At 38.0% G+C, this 12,337-nt stretch overlaps 1 protein-coding gene across 1 annotated transcript in view; it reads left to right on the plus strand.

Moving 5' to 3' along the window:
* The first annotated feature begins 9,430 nt into the window (after positions 1–9,430).
* LOC137620229 (thymidylate synthase-like) overlaps positions 9,431–12,337 on the plus strand; it is a 29,883-nt gene continuing 26,976 nt past the window's right edge. Inside the window, exon 1 of the mRNA XM_068350465.1 lies at positions 9,431–9,531. Coding sequence (XP_068206566.1) covers positions 9,448–9,531 — 84 coding nt within the window. The 5' untranslated portion in view covers positions 9,431–9,447. The remainder of the gene's footprint in view (positions 9,532–12,337) is intronic.

Consider the following 12,337-nt stretch of genomic DNA (forward strand, 5'->3'; position numbering starts at 1 on the left):
AACCTCAACTGATGTTCATGTTGTTTCTCTATCATCACAACTCTTGTTATATCAATGTTTACTCCATACTATAAGAAAATTCCCATTTTCTATCCATTCAATAGACATAAGCCTCTAGCAGCTAATGGAATAACAATATTTTGGGCAAACCATTCCGTCTGTCTTTCAGTCGCTGCGTTGTTTTCTGCTTGACTGGCGTTGCCCCTTATTCCAAATTGTTCAGTTATTTTGGGGTTTAGTGCTTTTATAGATATCTTCTGGATGTGTTTGAAATCACTGCACAGATTCTTCAAAAGAACTGTTTCTCGGCGATCATAATCCATATTCTCTTTGTCTCATACTAGAGGCCAATATTGTGATTTAGAAAATTGGTGTGAGGAGTGCAGAGTCCTCAGTGTTCCTCTAATGGAAAAGTAGGTTTCAATGGTTGGTGACCAAGTTAAAAGTCTAAAGCATAAAATGAAATGCTTTTATTTCAGGGGATAATCCAGAGAAGTCTAGGGTAGTTGATAATGGCGAGAATGTTGACGAAAAGGTCACTCCAGTCCATAACAAGTCTAGCTTTTATAGTGCTGAGCTTCAAAAGCTCTTAAATTCTTTAGCTTCTTTTGTAGTATTTAAGAAGGCCAGTGTGTCTTTTAGTAAGAACATTAATTCTGTCCTGTTTCAAACCCTAGCCTAACTCCTTAAGTTGTGTCTGGTGATTATAGCACACCATTCAGTAAGGGTTCTACTGGTGCACAGCACACCACTGATTCAAGATCCTCTCATAGATGATGAGTTCTTTATTTACTTTAAACCATTATGCTGTGAAATCCTTGCCTTCCCGCATTCCAAACCACTTGATTTCGAAGCAGAAGACTGTAGTTGGTAGCCAGGATCTTATCCCACCACTCGCTGAAGTAAATGCTCTTTAAGCAACCTCTTATTTCATATACCAAAAGCATAGCATATTGTATGATTCCCTTAGAAGAAATTGTATCCTTTAAATAAACGTTAAAATTTTGACAAAAACTGATTATTTGCACCATGTTTTGGATGGCATTGCACGTTATTATCTTACAAGCTAAGCCACTTGCACATCGTGGTTATCCTCGAAAAGTGTAAATGTAGAGTCTAGTACCACAACTATTAACAAGTCCCTCGAAAAACAAATGCTCAATGGTTCCAGTGCATAGTAAACAAACGGGAATGCCAGTAAGTACTGTCTTGGCTTATCCTTTGGAACAGATGATAATGATGAAGAACACACAGAGGAAGAGCCCAATTATGATGATGTTTTTCCTTTTTTATCGTTAAGGAAACTACATTCTGGGAGAGATACCAACAGGACTCTTTGATCTTATCAGAAAACACTATGGCAGTCCTCCTCAGCAAATTGCTGTTTGAAGAGGACTTTCCCACTTTTTCATCACCTTTGGGAGAGCCTTCCTCCCAATTTGGTGCTTGCTGTTGTCAAAATGTTACTGAATTCTAATAGACTCCATTCACTCCCTTGTTCCAAAAACCAATTTCATGTCTAAATTATCTATCAAATACAGGGAAGGCACAGGTTTTGAGACTAGAAATTGTAATGTAAGACTCGGGAAAAGGATAAGATCTTGAACACGTAGGGTTTTTATGACAGGTTATTCCTAGTCTCCAAAGCGTTGGGTTAGATTTGAGACGAAATCTGTTCTAGATGTGCGAAACCTCTGCAAGTTTACAGTTCTCCCAAAGTTTTCAATGTAAACATCTTCGACAGTTCTAGTGCAATAAAGAAAAGTTATTGGATGTTTTCAATAGATCTTACTGATGCATATTTTCACAATCGTATTCATCTATAATCAAGGAAATGCCTTCATTTTGTCAATGGCTCAAAGGTTTACCAATTAAAGTGCCTATATTTCGGTCTCAGGGCAGCCCCTCAATGTTCACCAGGATGATGGCCCCCATTTCCCAAATGGATAAAGATTCTGGGGATCAGGGTTCTTTTATACCTGGACGATGGGCTATTTTTGACCGATTCATTGGAAAATATTTGGCTTCAAGTATTGTTGCCAAGGTTACTGGAGTGGTTGGTATCCTGGTCAGTTTGAAAAAGTCTTCTGATTCCAACTCTGAAGGATGTATATTTGGGAATGATAGCAACAATCTCTATTCTAGTTATGAAGAACTAACACCAACTGCTGTGTTGGTGGGATGATCATAATTGGTTATCCCAGGGAGTTTCCTTGGAAATGAAGATCCGAAACCTCATTGTTCACAGATGCTTTTTATGCATCTGTCAGGAAAATAGATGTTGCGGGAAATAACTTTGTATCAATTGCCAGGAACTTTGAGCAGTATTAAAGGCCTTTACTACTGGTAGTAGGAAAACCCATTTTGGTCTTTTCACACAATGTGAGAGCATTGGTCTACATCCAGAACCAAGGGGATGCTATCCTGTACTGGATAGTAGAGGTCCTATTGACTTGGACAAATTTGAGAGGCATAATCCTTCTCTCTTGGTTTATTTTGGGAAAATTTAACATCTTAGCTGATTAGTTAAGTAGGAAAAACCAAATTCTTCTTAACGAATGGTCCCCTACTGAACATCTGTCAGCATGTTCAGAAATTTGTAATTGATGGGATATGACTAAATTTAGACACTTTCAACATCACTGAACAAAAAGATAGTGTCTTGGTCACGAGTTAAGGATCTCCTAGCATGGAATGTAGATACCCTAATACAAGACTGATCGGATTTCGATCTTTAAGCATTTCCACCGTTCACCATTATTTGTCAGGTGATAAATAATTTCAGAGTTTCCAAAAACTGATTTACAGATCTGTTGCCTACGTTGGAGTATCTGAGTAGGTTCCATACAAAGCCAATCTTCTCAGACAAATTTTGAAGGGGATACATCCAAACCCATGTGTAATACATTTAATGTCATGGAAGACTATCCATTGTATTCTCAGAAGCAAGGCGTTTTGTGATCCTCTAGATTGTTTCTCATAGTCTCCAAACAAGTGTACTAATAATCTGTATCAAAGACAATGGAATGTTTATTTTGATTGGTGAAAACTGAGTAATATATCAATGACTAGAACTAGTTCAGCTGATAGTTAAATTTTTGTGAAGAAACTTTCCAATCCAACCATTATGATCCATTATGAACAAGGAAGTCACAGGTTTGGCTGTATAAAAGATGCATTATTCCTTAAAGATTTTAATTATAGCAAACATATGACATGAATCTTCCTCTCATATGTAGGAGGGATGGTTCTCTTGCATCTTCCTAAAAGTAAATTAGAATGATTAAATCTTTTAACCATACCTTGACAGATCTCAATGACCTTTTAGGGTCTCGGGTACTATTATCATAGTACAGTATAGGTAATACAGTACATGCCACTCAAGGATTGAGTCGTCTTTATGTATCTAAAGGAACTGTTTGTATTTTAGGTGGATTAAATAGAAATTTTGAGAATCATGTTCAGAATTGTCCCCATTGCCAAAGAAAAATTGGGCAGCAGTTGGGTTAGTAGGCAATAACCAAAACCTGCAACCAACCACATCTGTGATTATTTGTTAGCCACTTCAAACACTGAGCTAGCTGTCTCTAAACATACAACCATAGGAAAGACTTTAAGTATATCTAAAGCTCTGTGATCTGGTTAAACTACCTGATAAAATAATTTACTGTATATCAGATAAATTAATGTACGTTTGAAAAATTACTCCAAAATAGTTTCATTCATGGCTCGATTGAGAAGTTGGAATTTGCATGAATAAGGTATTTTTGCAAGTTTCATTATTTCAGACATGCATAAAACTAGTTCAGCATGGTTCATAATTTTTTTCCAAAGCACTTTCCATTGAATTGATTTTCAGAGTTAGCAATGAATAAGAAACTAGGTAAAATTTCATTTGTTATAGTACATTTTTCTCATTATTTCATAAATTATGAATTATGAAAGTTAACATGAACACTTTTAGATCTACATTGGTTAATTATTATATTTATTGAAAACATCCTCTCCTGGCAACTCTATCCTGTACAGGTATTACATGTACTGTATTCATTATTCAAGTACTTTGATACTTGCTCAAGACCCATGTACTCGAATGCTTGTTCATGATCAAGGTATTGGACTTAAACATAGTTAATTGTTTTGTATAAGCAAGTATAAAAAAATCTAAGAGTATAGTTAAAAATATTTACAATAAATTTGTTATGAGTGGTTACTTATCAATTTATTATATCATGTTAAACCTGTAAAGCTAATCTAAGCAGGCAGTTTCTAGGTGTCAAATGTTTGAATTCTTATTTTTAGTGCAAAAATTAATATTGTTGTACAATATACTATACTGAAGTTATGCTAAATCACTCGTTTAAACAATACAGTATGCTGTACTTCAATTGGGGAATGTTTTGTTGATCTTTGATATTGTTAATTGTTCACTATTTTTAAATAAAAAGTCTTGTTTAATTAAGTGTTTCATAGCCTGTTATTTTAATTACTAACAAAAGAACTCTTCACATTTGCTAATGTACTACTGTACACTGTAAATATAACATTCTAAAAGTAGTTTTGATTTTTCATGACTATAAAAATCAGATTCCTTTAAAATAGGAATGTCTCCAGCAAAGTTAGAATGCCCGTTGAAATCAATAACTAGGTACTTAATGACGTGGTGAGTTGGGGAAAGTAGCCTCGCTCACCTGTCTATCAAGCACTTGACTTTTTACCTTTGGCACAGGACTGAGAGGGACAATTAAGGTGAGAAAGATAACTTTAAAAGGACTTTGGTTTGCATAGCTAGGAAAAATACAAATTACTGGTACTTGATTGATTGATTTAAAGTTTTCAGGCATCCTGACATCTAAGGTCATTGACGCCGACTGGTACTTTGAAAAATGTTTACTTGCTCCTATATATACAAGCCATTTGTCCTAAAATAGGGAGATTCACTTATTGGTAGGTAGAAAGTTCCTGTAGAACAAAACTGATTAGCTCATTATTTCCCCCGCCCTTGGAGATATCAGTCTGTTTGATCCCCAACGGAAGCAAAGGAAATGACTTCCGCAACCTCCTATCACCCCATAATCTGAGTAGGTTGATAGGACCTGTCTAGTACTTAGTCGATGAAGGAATCATGCTTCTCTAAGAAGGAGATGCAGTCTAGAATGAAATACCTCCGCCCTTCATGGAGGGAAAATAGGGGTAAACTCATTCTTATAGATCCAGTCTAATAAGAATGGTGCTCAGAAAAGTGGTTTACCAGTATTGATGTCAGATCAAGCATGTAACGTACAGAAATTTCATCCCAAGTAAGGGGAATGGAAGAAGCAGAAGAGACTTTAATTCTATTCTTTCTCCAGTCATATATTGAACACATTATCATAGGCAAGATGCAACCTGTCCCGCAGGAGTGCTGTGGTCGCTACATAACTATAAAGTTGCCACCACGAGGCCAAAAACAAAACTAGTGACAGACGTGGGTATACTCCCTTAGGAAGACTGAAGTTTGTTTGCATATCCAGACTCCAAGCATGTTACAACTTCAATTTACCCTATAGTCTTATACTATTTTCTGTTATCATCTCTTTTAATAATTAGTCATTTTAATGTCTTTGTAGACATTTGTGTCTTTAGCAGTGTTCTGTTGCATAGAACCGTTTACCATATCAGAGTTCATGATATGGGTCTAAATCTGGTCAAGAAATATCCAAATATCACCTCTCTCTCTCTCTCTCTCTCTCTCTCTCTCTCTCTCTCTCTCTCTCTCTCTCTCTCTCTCTCTCTCTCTCTCTCTCTCTCTCTCGTGTGTGTCCATAAAACCTATCTTCCATTCATTTACGGTCTGGTACTGAAATGAAAGAAAAAATATAGAAAAATATCATTAAAATAGAAATGGTTTTGCATGCGCAAGAGGTTTTGTGTATTTGTCTGTTTAAGAGACATTTAGAGGTAATATATCGATTGATTGGTTCCGGTCAAGTCACTTTAATAAATTTGTTTCAAAGAATCATTTAACCTCAAACTTTTTTTTGTATTTTATGTTCGACCAACTCGCTTTAATGGGGGGTGGGGTGGTCGGTGGCTTTAACTTTTCAAGTTAAAGTTGTATGTGATTCTCCTGCCAGGTTAAGTATTATTAGGCCCATAGGATCAGCACTGGCTACGAAACCGGAATTATACAGTAATGGTTATTGCTACGGATTTTTTAACCGCAGTAATAATGGATATTATTGTTCAGGAATGGTTTTCACTTGAAATAGTAAAAGTTTTCCCTATAATTGATTTTTTTTCTTCAGAAATTTGTTTACCATAGTTAGAGCATAGATTTTATTACTCCGGGACAATAAAACATTAGCTTTCCTTACCTAGTTGCATATCTTCGAAGTGGGCTGTCAATTGCCTTCACCTAGTCCCGTCTTTAGCTCTGTTAAATTGTCCAGCTGTTGCTGCTCTTAGCCTCTTATTGACATCCTCTAGTAAGCTCTCCATAAACTTTTCCTCTCTCGCCTCTTGTTCTACTCCCCTTTATCTTTCCCGTAAAGCACAAAACTTCGATCTTTTCTCTTCTTATTACGTCCAAGAAGTTCCATCTGCCTCCTCTTTATCACTTTTTTTTTTTATATCCCCCCCCATTCCTATTCCTTCCATTCACGATATACTTCTCAGTAAGATTTCTTTTCACATATAGAAAAGAGGCCTGGTGACATTACACACCCTTCTCTTGGTTCTCGTTTTATTTCTACCCATGGTGTTAAATTATGCTTAATGTTAACTTTAACTGCAGCCTCCTGACTCCAATAAAGGTTAGTAATTAGCCAAATGCCTGTATCGTCAATATTTAAGCTCTTTCAAATTTCTTTTAAGTTGAGAGTGTCTAAGCTTTTTAAAATGCATTTTCATGGGCTATAAAACACATAAAAACATCTATCTGTAGCTTACCACCATTGCCCTCTCTGTTAACGTGCACATGTTGAATATTGCATTTTTTGGTACCTTTCCGTTCTGTGAATCCACACTGTTCTTGATCTGGAACTTCTGGTTTTATTTTATTTCTATTCTATTTAATACAACTTTCATATATTTTTATTAAGCCCATTAAGCGGATGGTCACACGTAGATGTGAGAGTATGCACAAAAGAAAATTGACTGGAAAAGAGAAACAAGAGGGAACGAGATTAAGAATATTGGCGATGGAGATAAAGGATGTTCTGAAACGTTGGAAAGAATAAGTGAAGGATCTTTTTTTAGGATGATAAAGGGGATAGACCTAGGTTGCATATATCTATGGATGACTCAGAATTACTAGAAGAGTAAAAAGTAGGTCTAGTGAAAAAGTTAAAGGAAGGCAAAAGCCCTGCCCATGATGGGGTAACAGTAGAAAGTTACTTACAAGTAGGAATTTTGGATTAAGAAAAATTATAGAAGTGGCAAACAAATTATATAAACACGATACAATCCATAATAGATACAGATTCATCTCAATTGCTGTCCAAAAGAAAACTTGTATTATGCTACAGCAATTACACAGTTCATGCGAGTCGCCAGTAGCAGTTATACAGGTACGTATAAACTAAGAATAATGTACTGAGCAGGGGTCATTGCGTAACCGGAAAAGTGGATTTCTCCTTATCCAAATTATCTTTACACATTATGCCCAAATTAACAATGGGTTTGTCCTGCCTCCCGTTTAACATTACTCGGGTTGTCACAATTCCAACCGCAAGTCAGGGAGGATTGCAATAATGTACTTTATTTTATACTTCTTTGGAAAGTAAAATCCTTGCTATTAGATGTTCAATTTATTTAATGTTACTCATGTCTGAATCTATCAAGCATTCTGTAGGCCTATCATTGGAATATCTATTGCTACGATTCCGGTTACGTAGAAGACACTACCTATTTTGCCCTTTCATTGACAGTTTGTGTTATTTAGATAGGATTTAAACATATAAGTGTCTTCATCCCTTATTTCTTTCTCATGTTGTCATTTACAAGTCACATTTTACGTCTTAGAATAAAGTTGTAACCTTCCTATAGCGTATTGAAAAAGAAGAAGAGAACATGGCTAATTATCTTTGTTTTGGCGGCAGGGTTGCCATTCGTACGATAATTATCGTACATGTACGATTATTTTGGGTCCGGTACGATGTACGATACATACCTTGGGTATATACAATGTATGTGTTTGTGTTTGATTAAACAATTATACAAAAATACCTTGAAATAAACTATATATGTTACTCCTTAATAATCATTTTGAAAGTGTGTACGATAATTTTGGTTTAAAAAACGATAATTTTAAGGTTCATGTATGATAATCCAGTGGAAATAATCTGGTAAGCCTGTTTGGCGGCAAAACTGTTCATAACAATCAGTGTCAAGTCTACTAACGTTGTCACTCGTTGTACCCAATTCAATCGGTTTTATTGTGATTCAATCATCTACCGGTAAGTAAAAGTGCATTTGAATAGAACGTTAGCGACAGATTAAGTATTTTTAATGAAGCATTTGGTTCATTATGGATCGAAACGTTTAATACTTGAAATGCTAAATACTCGAAAGAGGTAATTCGTACTGGCAAGGCCCCGAACTTTGTAATAGATGTCACTTGTACTTTTATGGGCTCTTTCTGCAATAACAGTTCATTAAGGTCGAAAGGTTTTGCAGAATACAAGCACCGTTAAATGTATAAGTTTTAGGGTTCCTCCAGGTTCCAGGTTCTTTAGGGTAGAAGTGGATAAGTAACCAATATTCCTTTTTGGAGGCGGTGTGTTTTTACTATAGACTGCTGAAATTATGGAATAGTACAATAGGCGGCCTTTAAAAAATAATACCGTTATATAGTCTATCTTGAGGTGTATTGAACCTTTTTGATAGTGATTTCTGGTGGAATTCTATATTTATTGAGTTACGGTGGGTCGACTACCTTAACTGTTCGTCATGAATGTCTGAAACACTTACGATATACTATGGCCAAGTCTAATGAGTATTGCCGGGTGTATGTATGATAGCGGCCACCTGTATGTATTATTATGTGCAACTTAGAATCGACAGTGTAAGGGGGGTCGCAGGGGGGCGGTAGCCCCCCCAATAGGTAAGTAGGAAAGGACACGGCTTGTAGGTTAGGTTGGGGAAAGTTTAGGGTTAATTGATGTCCAATTTTAATCAACGCGTGAGGAACTGGCCGCTGATATACAAAGGCTCCTTAGATGTTATTCATATAATTAGTTTGATCAAAGTAATTGAAAAATAACTGCTGTGTATTATGTTGAAAGATGTGAAATTATATAAGATTTATATTATTTTTATAGTCATAGAATTGGTTTCAGTACAGTATTTTGAAGACATGCCCTATTTGCAACAAATAGTACTGTGTTGTACTTTTATGATTTCTGTGGAATATGTTTATGTTTATTAATGCATTACTGTATTCCATTTTTAGGTTATTTCTTCACAATGTCTACAGAGGTCACAACTATGCAAGAGGATATTCAGGTTACAAATTCAAAACCTAATGGAACTGTGGTAAATGGTGAACAGGTAATGAAGTGTATAATACTACTCTGTAATTTGCTTACAGTATAAGAATTCATGTCGATTTAATTTTCTTGGGCAACAGTTGTAGAATTGTTCCTTCACGAATACAAACCTTTGTCCATTAATGAGATTGATTCTAGTGCAGCTGAACCTCAAGGAGTCGGCAGTAGCCAGTAGCTACTACCTGGAGGTAGAGAACCCTCGACCTCTTTACAGTAAACTGAGCAATTGCCTTTATTCCGGCTGCCGACTGACATGGACGTGCTATCGGCTTTCTTCAACTTGGCTGTACAGTATTAAAATTTTTTCATCTCTTATCTTTTCAGTGTGGGATTGTGGTTGCCTGACAATGCCAATGATGGACATGCATACCTATCTGAAAGTGTTAGGAAAATTAAGCACTTCCATGAGTGGCAAAGAGGTGGATACTCATACTTTGTGCCCCTGATGCAGGGGCATGTATGCTGCTTAGATTCCTCCTGTAACCAAATGTAGGAAGTGGTCACCCTCCCAGTGACATGAGCATGACAGAAGGAAGTCTAAGAGCGACTCTTCTACCTTGGGCTCATATTCGAGGTGGAAGATATCATCTAGAACCACTGTATTCTCCTCTGATCATTCCACGTCAGTCGGGAGATAAGATGGGGAAGAGTGTTGGTAATTTAATACTTAGGCAAGTCTCGGCAGGGAGACTTGCTGGTTCCCTTAGCAAAACAAGTGAGCCTCTCCTTCAGGAGGAATCTCTTAATAAATCAGATTCATTTCCAGTTAATGATGCTATGTTATGCTTGTGGCCTTCCCTAGAAATGAAGGGTACTCCATCCAGAGAAAAGCTAGCCTTAGCTCTTCGAGGGATTAAGATTACGTCTTATGACATTGGCTTTAAGTGTGAGCTCGAGCAACCGGATAATATTCAGCCGCCAAGCCAGACTTCACTAATTGTACAACACCCTTCTGGGTATACGAAGAAATCCGTATTGGAAGGAGTTCCTGGAAAAGATGCTAAAGCCCTTCCAGGTATGATGAACATGCTTGCTCTTGCATATCTTTAAGAATGGCGCACGTCTTCCACTACTAATGAGCACACTCATGACCAATATGCCTCTGAATGTGCAGGTGGTTTGGACTATGATTCATTGAATACCAATAGACTCACTGCTGTGAACTAAGTCAGAGGAACCTGTCTCGCCAGACTTTGTTGGTGTTCTACGTACTTGCTTATGGTGCGTACAACAGCGTGCTCTCACACTAGTTTGCTTAAACGCTGTCATAAAAATAAGAAACCACTTTACAGCATAGTGTGCACAGCACCAGATGCTCACGCAATCCTTTAGATTTTAGGTCGCTCCTACAAAGAGAGATATTTACCTCCTCCAACGAAGTTAGAAGGAGGTTATGTTTTTGCCTCTGTTTATGTTTGTGTGTTTGTTTGTGAACAGCTTCCTGGCCACAATTTTGATCATAGGGTAATGAAACTTGCAGGGATTAATTGTTATGTAAAAAGCAGGAAGTGATTAAATTTTGGAAGGTCACGATTAAACAAAATGTCCATTTCACGTTATCATCCATAAGTTTGGACATTGTTGTCACAGAGACTTCAAACTTGGTTCATATTTGAGTGTATGAAAATCCACGCCAATTAATACATTTTAAGGTCAAGGTCTAGGTTGAGCAAAAGGTCGAGAAATAGACTGCTGCAGCAGAGGTCTGCGCTCTACTTAGTGCCCCTCTAGTTTCCCCATCGTGCACTTGTTTGATGAATGTGGTCATGACAAGAGGCACTCTTATTGGAAGCATCAACCTTGCTCCATGGCGTGCAATCACCCAGGGATGCCCACTCTCCGATCTTCCCAGACAGACGGGATAGTCAATAAAAACACGCTTAAGCACATGATGGCAGCACTCCCTCAGTCTGTGCCCCCTGAACTGAGTTTTAACTTTTTCAGAAAGGAAGGAGACTACTGTACAAGTGCATAAGCAGACCTCTAACTTGCCTGATCTCCAGCAGAGAGGTCAGAGGAAGACTTGATCATACAAAAGTCTCGAGTACAAGATCCGTGTCAGATTCATGGTTCTTGCTTTTTGGAGTTTCAGGTTTTCTTATAGGGTTGCGTCCTTACAGTACAACATCATTACCCTTGGAGGATTTCTCCATCGAACAGAACAGGGAGGCGAGGTTCGCCTTCCTGCTTTCTGGAACCCGTACTGTTGAGTTCTTGACTGATAATGTCCTCAGAGGGTTAACTGGGTTTTGAGGTGACACGATTTAGTTGCTTCAAAATTCATGAAGCAGGTGCCAAGAAGGAAGCAGTGAGACTGCAACACCCCAATGGATGGCCCCCTCCCTCTATCATGGAGTGCATCGAAGCAGTTGTGGAGATCTTGGAGGAAAGTGAGTCACGACTGCCTCCTCCCGTCTCGTCCTTACTCCCTGACACCCCGCAGCAGTGTCCCCCTCCGGCAAAGCGACAAGGACCGCCAAAAGGGGGCAGAAAAAAGGTCTTCAACACCCACAGCAGGCAGCAGTGAGAAACCATGGTCAAAGACATCCTTTTAAGCATCAAGAGGACCCAGGAGAGGTAACAAAAGCAGAAGAGGATAGTGCAGACGTACAGTACCTACTAAGGGGGGTCATTCCTCCGACCAGTACACCAATGGGAGGATGCCTACAAAGCAGATGGCAGAGGTGGATGCTCCACGGGGCTGAACCTTAGTCAGTCGCCGTTCTCAGGGCTAGATACTACGTCCCATTCACATAATTGTAACAGTCAGAGGGAGGGTATACCTCTTCAAGGAGGCTTCACCCCAC

Source organism: Palaemon carinicauda, chromosome 26 (genome assembly GCF_036898095.1).
Source record: "Palaemon carinicauda isolate YSFRI2023 chromosome 26, ASM3689809v2, whole genome shotgun sequence".
NCBI classification, from domain to species: domain Eukaryota; kingdom Metazoa; phylum Arthropoda; class Malacostraca; order Decapoda; family Palaemonidae; genus Palaemon; species Palaemon carinicauda.